Genomic DNA, 12,881 nt, shown 5'->3' on the forward strand with positions numbered 1-12,881 from the left:
CATCAGGCACTTTTGTTATAGAGGTTTATCATTGTTAAGGTCTGGATTGGGAAAGTTAAGTAGCTGTAAATATGCAAGATCTGTAGAAAAAATATGACTTTGAAGCATTAAAAAAAACTGTCTTAGGATCAAGTAAGTGACTGTTTGCCCCTGAATCCTCTTATTTTTGTGAAATAATTGAAAAAACTGCTAACGGAAACCACGACAGTTGAATTGGTCTCCTTGGAAGAATTTCATTAGAGAAATTGTATTACGTCTGTCAGTTGACAAATGGTGCATCTCGTGGGATCTGAATTATTTCTGCATCAGCTGGATTGTCTGGAACAGACAGACTCAGACACACTTTGGTTGCTAGCCTACTATTTTAATTACCAGGTACAGCTCGAATGTGTCCCTGAATAGTGGCAGTCAAGAATTGATAAGACTGCTGGGGTAGGCCTAGCCTGCTAGGGTAGTCGTAGCCTGCTATGGTCGCTGTAGCCTGCTAGGGTTGCCAATCTGTATTCACTACACACACATGATATATTGCAGGGTGTATGAGTGCTAGCTCTGTTGTTCTTGTGATTTGACATGTGTATAATCCATGAGCATAGGTTTCTTTAACAATTGAATTACTTTCCCTGCCATCTCTGGTTTATTAACAATAGGCCAGTATCTGTACCACGGCAATGCCAAAAAATCACTCGCTTTTGCCAAAGATTGTAGATGTAATTCTGCGTGAATACTACAGAAGCACAGTGGTACAGTAACCCTTATGACCCAGGCTAGGCTAGCAGACTGGGCTTGACAGTACACCTTTTGTTTGTATGGATTTTAATAATAGACTTCAGAGAGTGAGCTGCAGTTTTCCAATCAGGAAAGGACTGTCAAATTCTCCATTTTATATCTGCCACACACAGACATCTGATATGTAAGTTATCCTTTCTGTTTGTAGATTTGAGTAGAAAAGGCAGTGATGACAATGAGGCCAAACCACGGAGAAGGGTAACGAGTCAGCAGGCGAGAGGCAGCAGAAATAAGACGCAGCCAGTGACCACAGAGGAGCTGCAGCAGGCTGAGAGTATCAAGGAAGAGAATAAGGCTGAATTGGTAAGGGGAGTCTCATTAAGTAATATATATATATATATATATATATATATATATATATATATATATATATATATATATATATATATATATATATATATATATATACAAAAAATAGTGGAAGTAAATTGGGAAGGGTTATTGTCTGTAAGGCCTGAAATTACAAAATGAATATTCATAAATAGTTGATATTGCTAAGGATTTAACAAAGGCTTCCATGGTCTCTCTCGTCATTTCAAATTTTGTCAAATTTTTCAGTTTGAAAGGTTAAAAGGGTTTCAGCAAACAAGCAATTCAGAATATTTGAGATATTGTAAAATTCTGGTTAAAACCCTCTACACAGTTGTACATGATCTAGTACAGCATATTGATCCTTGCTCCAATGCATGGCCCATGTATTAGCTTAAAGCATTGCATGTCCCTTTGATGCAAACTATGAAGATTTAAAATTGTTTGACAGATGATCTGCGGATTATCACCCCTTCTATTCATTTGCTATAATGCTCTGAATGATGCTCCAAACCAAGCCTTTGCTTTGCTGCAGATTTCATTAATGCGCGTATGGTAGCTAGATCAGTAATGAAATTGACGAGGGAATTGTCATCTTGTCATCCTATTTCATTTGAAGCTTGACCCAGAAGGAAATCACTTCACAAAGCATGTTTTTAAAAACGCTAATTGATGAGTCAGCTTTGTCCTGTTTTTGATTTTCCGACAGAGATGAACACCTGCTGTGTTTACCAGCTGTCACCAAGCACAGGTACATGATGGAAATTGCTCAGTTTTGATGTACAACCAATTCTGGCTATTTGAAGGCATGTCTGGAACACAATAATGCCATCCCAAAAGTAAATAATTGGTTAGCTTTGATGATTTATTACTTTATTATGTGAAGTGCTCATCTGTCAAAGAATAAAAGAAATTTTGCAGGCAGCTTTTTATCCCCCCCCCTTAAAAAAAATAGAAAGAAAAAAGAATATAATATATTTGTCAACTTATACTGAAACCTTGAGTATTCTAATTTATTCATTAATTTTGTCAGCTAGGAAATGAGGGTATCATTTCAGTTGACAGTGAAGGGTTTTAAGAAAATGGGAGAAGCTTAGTAATTTCAGAAACAGTTTTCATTAAATGTAAACAAGAGTGAAATGAACTAAAAAAAAACAACTGTTACAGAGATTTGCTCTAATCAGAAATTTACTTTGTCAGGACAGTACAATTATCGTATAATTAATGATGTCAAAATCATATGTTTGATTTGCTCAGCTGTTGAGAAAAATTTGTATTATTGATTTCCATGCTAAAAATTCAAAACATTTTCAATGGCAGGTGCTTTATGTAAATTGAACTTAATCACCAGACTGGGAATAGAGCCACTATTGACACTGTACATAAGACAGTGATGGTGGGCAATCTCTGTGAACTTGCTAGCAGTGACTACAGGAATATGGGTTGAATAATTACAATGTTAGCTATTATACCATACATAAGATATCATTTTGATCAACATAGGGGACCCGGCGTATTGATCAATTATGTTGTAGCACTGGCTGCAAGGTGAACAGAGTGATGGCAGTTAAGTTAGTGCAAAATTGTCACAGTTTGTAGTTGAGCAGTCACACAAGGTTCAAGTTAGACTGGTTCACAACTAAAATGCATCAGCACAAAGCAACATTGATTCACTTTGATATAGATGTGGGAGGTTCAGTGAGGGATCTGTAAACAAGAGTGAGGGGGGAGGGGGGGGGAATCAGGGGATTTGAAAGAATTGCCCCTTTGTCCAAAAATGGCCTGTTCTCAATCAAAATTGGATCTAGGCTTCATGCCAATTTTCAAGTTGGTTCTACTTAAAGGGTAAAAAAGGTTCACTTTTTCAAAAAAAAAGCACCTCGCTCCTTCTGAAGTTGTTCCCTACGGGGTGGTGGTCTCTAACCATCCATACTACACCACAGACAGCTCAATGTATTATTGAATTTTAATGTGTGTGACTTGCCTCAGTGCATGATATCAGTGCATGTTGTTACTGCGTCGTTTACCCTTGTTTTTCTCTCCTCTTGCCTTTGCAGCCTATCTATTCAGACGCCCCGCGCTCCTCTAGCTTCCATCATTTTTCCAAGTCAATCGAGGATGTGATGAAAAGGCTTGAAAGCAAAACCCAAGCAGACGCCAACCATGTTGGCCCTCACAAACCTCCTGCTGAAGTTCAACACATGATTAAAAGTCACAAGGTAATTTTTAACATACCGCAAGAGACTGCAAACCAAAGATTATTAAAATGATTGGAAAATTTTTTTCAGGAATAAGAGAGTTTGTGTACTTGTGGTATGAGTTTTAATGATCAAGTGCCACAGGTAAATATGTGGTTGTCAGGAAAAATTAGATGTAAAACAATTTTTGAAATATGTCAAATTTTTGTGATTTTTTGAAACTTTTGAAATCATGATTAAGGCCATTGCAGTATTTCAACAATCTTAACAGCAACCAGTGGGGACAACATTAGTGTTGCAAGTAATTCAGGTGTTCAAAGTTCTGGCTAATTATAAAACTGTAGATAAAAAATTCAACAAGATCATGCATAGGCTTTTAGATTCCTATGACAGCCAGTGATGTGTGCCCCCCGCATGTGCTTCTGGTCGTGTTCACAATTGGATCAACTTAGATGCGAAATAGTCATTGTAACAACATTACCAGGTCACCAGTGCATGAAGAACCTTATGTCTTGTCTTTTAATTCAGTGTGAAGTAATCTGGTTACCTGAGGGTGGTATTAAGTCTATTTCCACATTTAATTTATTTCCAGTTGTGAACATGACATTATCCAGCACGAACTCAAATGTTTCTAGCATGTTCTACTCAGCTGTCTTCTGTGGTATAATATTATACAGAAAGAAAGTGATACTGATGGTGCCATTGTTCATTCCACAAATAGAATATGTACAGGAAGAGCATTTCCATGTTTCTGTGAATACTAGGCACTGTGAGAGGGGGCCATGCAGTTTTGCTATGGTTCATATCATTGATTGTTCACAATAGTTTCATGTACCATTTAAGGTTGTATATGTTAAAGATAGAAGAAAGCTAGCAATTTGTTTCACAAAACTTAATTGCTCCTCTTTCTAACAATACAGTTATAAGTTGTGAGATTTTGAAAGGTAGGTGGGTTGAAAACATATAATTTTTTCCTCATCAATTATTCATGACTTGAACTTCTGGAATTGAATAAAAAAATAAAAAATGTTCCAATAGTCATAGTTAGGCCTTTTTAACATGGAGAAGTACATTTTAAGAGCGTATTCAGAACAGCAGACTAACAGATCCATGGATCAAATATGGCGACCCACTAAAAAGCTTGCCACTTAATTCCTGAATAGATTCCTCATGGGGATTACACAAGCATTTGAGTGGGTTGAGTATATTTGATCCACAGATCTGTTAGTCCACTGTTCTGCATGTGCTCTAACTGGACCAGTCCAGTTTGAAAGGGCTCGACACATGTTCTCTGCAAGTTTGCTTCTCCTGGTGTGTAGTTAAGTCAATATTTTGGCCATGTCAAACACACGTGTGTGTTGGGGGTTGTGGGGGGGGGGGGGGGGGAGTTGAGTGACAAGCTGTGAAGTTCCCTATCTCTCAGAGTGGACTGGTACAGATAGATGAGTATACCATATGAAAAGAGCCATTTAGTATTTCAATATGCAAGCTCTCACAACAGAGTTCACTTCATCAGAGGCAGTACACACATGTTGAACCTGAACAGGTCTCCAGGGTTAGAAATTAAGTGGCAGAAATAATTCATTAGTCCAGATATATTGCCTGTTAATAAGGAGCTGGTAACAAATCAATCATGGACGCTATGGCAAAATTGCGTAGGAGAAGTAAGATCAAGTTGCTTTATTAAATCTGGGTAGTGGTTTGGAAACCTGTCTGCCATTAGATTGAGTCTGCATCAGAACTGGTCACTTGTGATAAGTACCTGCTTGCTGTAAACTTTAGATAAAAAAAATCTTCCACAATTTTAGCTTTAGATTTGTAATGAAATATCCATTATAACTGATGAAATTTTGCCTCATAATTCTCCTTGGTAATGGCGATGACATAAAAAATATTTTACTTGATTGATTTGGTAAAGACAGCGCTTCCCTTAATACAATTTATCAAATGCCAAAGATGTGATGCAGTACATAAATGTCATAGTCTCTTTTGAAGTATCATAGAAATTATGATCAATCAAGTCTTCTAAGTCACCTTTTTTTTTCACCGAGGGGAATCTCAGAAACAGTGGTCTATTGGATTACAAGTTTTGGGTTGCAGTTAATTGATTAGATTTTGAGAAAAAGTGCAATATTACAGTAGAACCCGTATAAAAAAATCACAAAACCTTTAATATAACTTAAGGTAGCATGTTCTCTATTTTCATACAATTATATTATATATTTAATGCCTGATATGGATAGCTTGTGCATAATTTACTGTTCAGAGTTGGCAACCCTGGGCCTTTAATTACTGGAAAATTTTACTTTATTACCATATGCCTATATAATGCACTTTGTGAGCTTGTTTACTGAATTAGTTATGCTTATATATGATTTAGTGGCTCATATAAATACCTGATTATAACATGTATGGATTTTGCAGGTTGAGAATACCATTGGAAAATTTGCCAGAGATATAGGACGTCCAAGTCCAGAGAGGGATGCGGAGCATGAGCCTTCACCGCCAAAGAAGATCAACACAGGCCAGAAAGACATCCATGTCTCAGACTTGGTGAAAAGATTCACAAGCACTGGGACCAGCTCTGATGTGTCCAGTTCTGATTCTGAACCAAATGCCACAAAGGCTCCTCCCAAAAGACTAGTTTTACCACAGAGGTTTCGACCCCAAGATTTCTCAAGCAGCAGCGACGATCGCAGTTCTGCTGAGAGAGAACTTGAAATCCCCAAACGTCCAACAAGATCTGCAAGTTTTAGGGAGAGAAAAAAGGAAGCTATGGGTGACCAAGATGGTGAAAATGCTCCATTTCAAAGGTCTGCAAGCTTCAAGACCGGTCATTTGCGAAGACAATTTGCCACAGAACAGACAGACAAGCCTACTGCGGAATTAGCAAAGATCTTGAAAAACAGGAGTAAAGGCATTGAAAAGCATTCAGAAGAGGGGAAAAAGAAAGTGCTAGACTATGAGAGGAAGCTTGAAGAAGCCAAAAGAAACAGTAAAGATCTAGAGGAGTCTGAAGGCTCTGGTGCAGAACAGGTCAAATCAGTGATGAAGGCCAAAGAATTGCTGGAAAGCAAAATGACTGTTGGTCAGGAACCAGAGCTGCCATCTTGTGTCTTTATTCAACCAAAAGAAAAGATGGAGCCACCAGTACCTGCACAGAGTAGCAATGTCACAGCTGTTAATGACAATGACACTAAACCTGAAGAACAGATAAGACCCTCTTCCATTTTGAAACTGAGAAATTCTTTTGAGGAAAAGACAGAGCAGCTTCATCCAATTCTTAAGCACAAGTCGTCTGAAAATCAGGAAACGTCTGCCCCAGCCAGCAATACCTCTGAACAGGAGCAACTCCCACATTCCATTCTCAAACATGGCGTGAAAGAGGACAGCAAACCAGATCCCCACTCCATTCTCAAACTTCACAAGGAGGAAAAGCAACAAATTTCAAAAGTCCAATCAATACTGAAAAGCAAGGATTCTACCGAACAAGATTTGGAAATCCCAGAACCAAAACCAATTCTGAAACGACGGGAAAGTGATCCAAAGTCTGTTCTGTCCAGCTCAGATGAACAGGGCGACATCAAACATCCTTCCATATTGAAAAACAAAGACCATGGCGGGGAAGAAGAACCTGAGGTGAAACCAATTTTAAAATCTTCTCTGTTGAAAAAAGCCTCTTCCTTTGGAGAGGCAGATGCCGAGACTGAGTTTTTATGTGCTCTACGTGTACGACGTGAGGAAGAACAAGCAAGTGATACCCAGAAACCAACAGCTCCTGTTGATGTAGCAGCAGACGTTGTCAAGGAAATTGAAAGAGTTAGAATGTAAGCAGTCATAATGGCTTTTGATTCTCCTCACACATGTCCAGTGGACCTGAACTTAGTTATAAAACATTAATGTTTAGTTATACATTACACAGGCATTTAATTCCAAAGTTTGCATGATTTCAATGGAGAGTTTGGTATTCACATTAATGTATAAAATGTCTGAAACTTCCTAGAAATGTTTGCCATTTCAGTGGAAGACATGATGATTGAAAGTATTGTGTTTTTTAACTTGCTTAATGGCATTTTTATTTTTCCCCTTTTTCTAAGGCTTGAGAGAAAGGAAAAACAAGGCTCAGATTCAGAGGAAGAAGCTCCCAAATCTGTCTTTGAAATCCGTTCTCGACTAGAGTCTAAAATTGAAGAAGCCAATTCTGGAGTTCAATCAAGATCTCGATCAGGAGGGGTGACGCCAAATAGGCATGGGTCCTTTAGGTAAGATATTAATTTTAGACACTTTTCCTAAAAAATTTGTAGGAAAAAATATTTTATGTTAAGTGTTAAGTAAGTTTAAGCTAAACTCCCCTAAATATGTTTCATTAGAAGCTGAGATTGCTTGAAATAGTAAGTAAAGAAAAATGATGTTTTAGTCATTGAGCTATGCATTTTGCTGAAAAGATTTGACATCGGTGACTGAGTGAACAATGAATAAATACTAAATAAATACTGGCCATAACTTAATTCAAGCAGCAGACAAAAAAGTGCACATCCCATCTTAGCCCCAGTCAGGGTAAAATTTTACCTGTGATCTTAGTATTTCACTGTGAAGTTACCTCTCAGAGAATTGTCACAGCTGACACAATGGTGTTTGCATTGTGAGCTCAACTAACACAATGCAGGCAGCAGGCTAGAGTTCATGGTACAATTTATAGATACCTTGATGCAGATTATTCTATCAATAAATGAAAGACTTCTAAGGATTGATTGACTTAAATTGAAGAGAATGGTCGGTGTTTTTTTTTTTGTTTGTTTGTTTGTTTGTTTTTTTTTTCTTTTTCCAAGGAATGGCTTTTGTCTCAAAGAAAACATCAAATAATGTCTGGAAATCAATCCCAAAACTTAGTCGGTGAGTTAAGGCTGGTAAACCCATAAAGCAAATGTCAAACACTGAAATGATGCACATAAAATGCAGGATTGCACCAGTGCCTTTCAACTTGACCTATAATACCCCCATTTAATATGAGTACCTCATATTTAAAATGGCAGTCCCAAAAGTTTCCCAGACACGCCTTTTGGGTTTTCTTCTCAGTTTAACATCTTCTGCTGTTTTTCTAAACCATCTGATTGATGTTTATTGCTGTGCAGCAGCAGCAGATAGGGTTAAAAGTGTGTTTTGGAAGGACCTAATGATTTCCCCATTGATTAGCTGTCTGAGTTAAAGTGGAGTAACTCTAGACCAGTCTCTGTATGCCTGCAATCTGATCATTTACGTCATTGATAGTCAGATTTTTTTTTATAAAAGTGCACAGATGATATAGCACAAGTGGAGCACATAGGACCAAGGTCATGGAGTTCGGTTACATGAATATTGCAGAGAAAGAATAGGTTATCCTTGTAAAGTGCTGTGTACATGAAAATGTATCATTATAACAAAATATAGCCTATAATATGACTGCTCTTGATATGCTGTACTATTGGGGTGTGCAACCAGCAGTATAAACATTTGAATCATTTTCTTGCTACGCTAGTGGATATTCCAATATCACAGTATGTATTTCATTCTTTTTTCCTGAATAAGATAAAATCTCTTTCCATTCCTTTTATTACATCTGTACATAATTTTCTTAAATCTTTGTGTAATTTGGTTCGATCCCCAGTGACATATTTTATATCCCAATCAGTAAAAACATGTGGCAGAATATACCCCAAGTTTTATGGCATTGCTAAGGCACCATTGCAAAAAGAGATTGTTTGAACTTTCTGTGAAATTGTCTGAACCATCTGGTACATTTGGTGCACCCTATTGGCCTTTAATGTCTGCATTCTGGCATCTAACTGGGTATCTCATCCTACTTCTGAAAGCAACACTTGAGACTATCATACCTGTGGAAAGTATCCTAGCTGTAGGACAGGTACATTGAGGTAGGTCAAACTGTTGAAAGCACAAAGGATTTTAAATACTCTGTATGTTTTCTTTTTCAAATGGAAAATGAAACTACTTTTATATCTCATTATTGGTCTTGATTTGCAACATGATTGAACTAAGAAGATTTTAATGATCAAATTTAACAAATATTATGTTTAAGTAGGCTCAGTTTTCATATCAAGGTGTGGGGAAGTTTGGGAATGGTACTGCCGCCGGAAACGTTTAGGGCAAACAATAAAGATTGTGTGGTCAGAAGCAAAAATACTCTTGTTTTCTTACATGGTCTAAATTTGAGAGAAAAATATCCTCAGGAGATTAAAACACCTCTGTTTGATAAGATTTGTGTTGGAAATGTAATGATGTTTATCTGTTGCTATTGTCCGTGTATTTTTTCCTAATTGACATACTGCCTTGTATGTGTTTATAATTCTGTTCATGATTTTCATTTAATTAAGTTCTTATGACTGGTTATGTACATTTTCTTCCATGCTAGAGTGATTATGTTCTTATTATTTTCACTGCAGTGAATGCAGTTGGGGTCATGTTACAGAAGTTTTTACCTTAACCAAATAATTATATTTCATGTTTCTCACTTCTTTATACAGTATAAATTATCCACAGCATTTGATAAACATCATATATCTAAGTGTGAGCAAAGACCATATTTTCAGTGATTAATTTTTTGGGGGGTTCTCTTGCAGATCTTCTGGCTCCACCACCCCTCAGTTTGAGGCGCAGTCTGGAATTAATATGGAGGACAAGCTGATGGAACGCCTGGCAGGGGTTGCAGATGCTTCTAATGCCGCAGCTGCAAGGAGGCGACGCTTTCAAAGGAGAAGTCACGACGACTGGAGAACACGCACACAACCTATAACAGAAGAGGAGGTGAAGGAGGCTGACAGGTAAGATGTGTGGGGAATCAGTGTTTGTAGCAGGGTAGTATGATTTGTAATCTAAGAATGTCAGTTTCTTGTTTCGTGGGACACAGAAATGATTTCATCAAGTCCAATTCTTCCTGTTATTTTACAATAATGCCAAAGTGCTTTATATTGCCACCATAGCCATTTCTTTTTTTGTCTTCCGTTTAATTCTGGAAAAAATTAATATTGTACTTTCCAGTAATACTGCCTAGTTTGTTACACATTAAAAAAGTAGGTAAAAACGTGGATGTTCTATGGAGTACTTTTTATTTAAAAAAAAAAGCTCACTATTTTGTTTGAAACCTCAACTTCCCATCACTATTTGCCTTGAGTAAGCCTCTCTAGCTACTGATAAAAAAAATAATTGAATAAAATGTAATGTGATCTCATGTCAACAAATGTCCAAGTGGTAGATGGTCGGTGAAGTTCATGTTGATTTATTACTCAATAAGCAAAAGTATTACGTACTTTTTTGTTTTCACACAGATGTTACTTATGATTTATATGGCTTTCATTCCTGTAGGCCACAATGCTAGCGTTTGTAGAGAAAATTTATGGTGGTATATGTAAGCACCTGCATTTGTGCAGAAATGTGATAAAATTATTGATTCATAATATAGACATATGTACACCTGCCATTGATAGTGTGGAGGATAGAGAATTCTCCATGTCTTAGATGACTCAAACATCCCTTCCTCCATGACATCACACCAGAAATACCCTCATAAAATGGCCATCATACAAGTACACTTTGGGGGATTTTATGACAGCATCTTTCAAATTACTGTGGTCATAAAATCACTTGATATTGTAGTATAAGGACTTATTCATTATTTTGGGTGATTTATGATGCTTAAAGTACATTCTGATTTGGTTTATATTATATACGTCCTTGTCTCTCCTTTCAGTCTGCCAACTGTTATTGCCTTTCGAGCAGAAGTGACAAAGCAAGCCTCGTTAAATGTGTTCCAACAACTGAAGAAGAAGGAAGAGGTCAAGCCATGGGTATCCCACGAGGCCACCTACAAACCAGGAGATAAACTAGAATATCCCGAGCCTCTATCCAAAACCTTGAAGAAGCAGAAAAAGAAAAAGACCAGCAGTGCTGAGAAGCGGCGACAGGGAAGATACAAAACCCTGCCCATCACTGGAGAAGAGCTCAGTGCTATACCAGAGTACGACGTACTGACTAAGACCACGCCTGCAGTGACTGTACCTGAGCTACAGCTTAGTGTATTTAAAGGACCATCCACGGTGTCTGCTGTTCTTCCCACAAGACCTTTGAGACAAGGCACCACTCCAGTTAAACAACAAGAATCTGGTATCTTCTCTTCACCCGAGTTGGATTCATCGAGACTAGATACCTCGGAATCTCTCCAAGGTGACATCAGTGACAGCGATGTGGATAGGTTAGTGGCTCTGAATGCAAGAGAACTGGAAAATTTACAAGATCTTGCTTTGGATTACGATTTACCCGATGACGATTCAGCTCGCATGAGCGTTTCTGTTAAAACTACAATATTCAACAAGCTCACCAAAGAACAGATTGAAGCAGCAGCCAAGGAACCAAGACACAAGGACATTGCACCGCCAGCTCGATTTGCCGAGAAAAAAAGGGTTCGACCCAAGACGCAGCCTGTCACAGAGGAGGAAGTCAAAGTGGCGGCCAGGATGAGGCAACCAGAAGTAGTGAACAAAAAGAAAGAAGAGACTACGTCAGATTCAGATGAGGATGCCTCGAGGTAGGCTTCTTTTTCTGAGGGCAGAATGGAGATTTCTTACCCCCTAAATGTTTTGCAGTTTCTATTTGGATCTTAGTTCACCCAAGTATTGATCTGGATTGATTTGTTAAATATTGTGATGCATAAAAATATTTGTAAGTAAAAACCTTACAAAAGTATAACCTTTTGAGATATACCCCCTGTATGCTCGAAATTTGATGCTCTCGAAGCATTTTAAATCTCACATCTGACTTCATTGAAATGATAGGAACATTCAAAGATTCTCAGCTATTGTGAATATAGTTCCTGTTTAGATGTTTTTACTGTTCCAAAATACCTTTTCACAGTGAAGAAAACTTCTTTAAAAATTATTCTTGAAGATTTGTTTATATTCCTTTTAATAAAATAATTCTGTACCTGAACATGAAAGATAAAGATTTATTTAGCAAGTAAATTATACAGGTATACATGTTTGTATAATGAGAATAGCAAGCCATGTCAGCATCCACATAATATATCACAATTGTAAGCCAATATCCAATAAAAAAGAAATAATGTTGTAATCAGGGCACAATGTCACTGCTTGTATATTTTCCATCAGGTTGAGTCTGGCAGAGAAGATGAAACTTTTTTCACAGAAGATTGAAGAAAAGAAGGAACCAAAGAGCAAGAAACCATTGCGTCCTGATGCGCCAGTCACCAGGCGGCGAATGAGAAGATTGGGTTCAAGGTTTAAGACACAGGTGAGATACGTAGAAATGGTAAAAAGATGTATTAGTTATATATTGTATATAGTGGTTTATGCTGACCTGGTTAGACACATCTTGTAAATGGGACATTCCAAAAAAAACTTCATTATATGAGTCATGTCAGTGGTGCACATATTTTGTGTAATATTTGCATAATCATGACATGCCCCATTATTGTCTATAATACTATAGTACACTCCAATATGAGAAGTAATAAGCAGTTATCAAAAAGTGATAAAAACAATAATGCAGGTATTACACATATAGTATGTATATCACTGATGC

The 12,881-nt window shown here is 37.4% G+C and overlaps 1 protein-coding gene across 18 annotated transcripts in view; it reads left to right on the top strand.

Annotated features, from left to right (window-relative positions):
• The window catches only part of LOC106156262 (uncharacterized), a 127,772-nt gene that overhangs the window by 82,212 nt on the left and 32,679 nt on the right, over nucleotides 1–12,881 (top strand). For 17 of the 18 annotated variants that reach the window (XM_087004704.1, XM_087004701.1, XM_087004697.1 and 14 more), the window contains 7 exons: nucleotides 935–1,089; nucleotides 3,153–3,314; nucleotides 5,718–7,120; nucleotides 7,391–7,555; nucleotides 9,908–10,108; nucleotides 11,035–11,868; nucleotides 12,449–12,590. In XM_087004704.1, coding sequence (XP_086860830.1) covers nucleotides 935–1,089; nucleotides 3,153–3,314; nucleotides 5,718–7,120; nucleotides 7,391–7,555; nucleotides 9,908–10,108; nucleotides 11,035–11,868; nucleotides 12,449–12,590 — 3,062 coding nt within the window. The remainder of the gene's footprint in view (nucleotides 1–934; nucleotides 1,090–3,152; nucleotides 3,315–5,717; nucleotides 7,121–7,390; nucleotides 7,556–9,907; nucleotides 10,109–11,034; nucleotides 11,869–12,448; nucleotides 12,591–12,881) is intronic. The other variant, XM_087004700.1, reaches the window with a different exon arrangement.

The sequence above is a fragment of the Lingula anatina genome, chromosome 2 (assembly GCF_051362555.1).
Source record: "Lingula anatina isolate TDL-2025a chromosome 2, LinAna3.0, whole genome shotgun sequence".
Lineage (NCBI taxonomy): Eukaryota > Metazoa > Brachiopoda > Lingulata > Lingulida > Lingulidae > Lingula > Lingula anatina.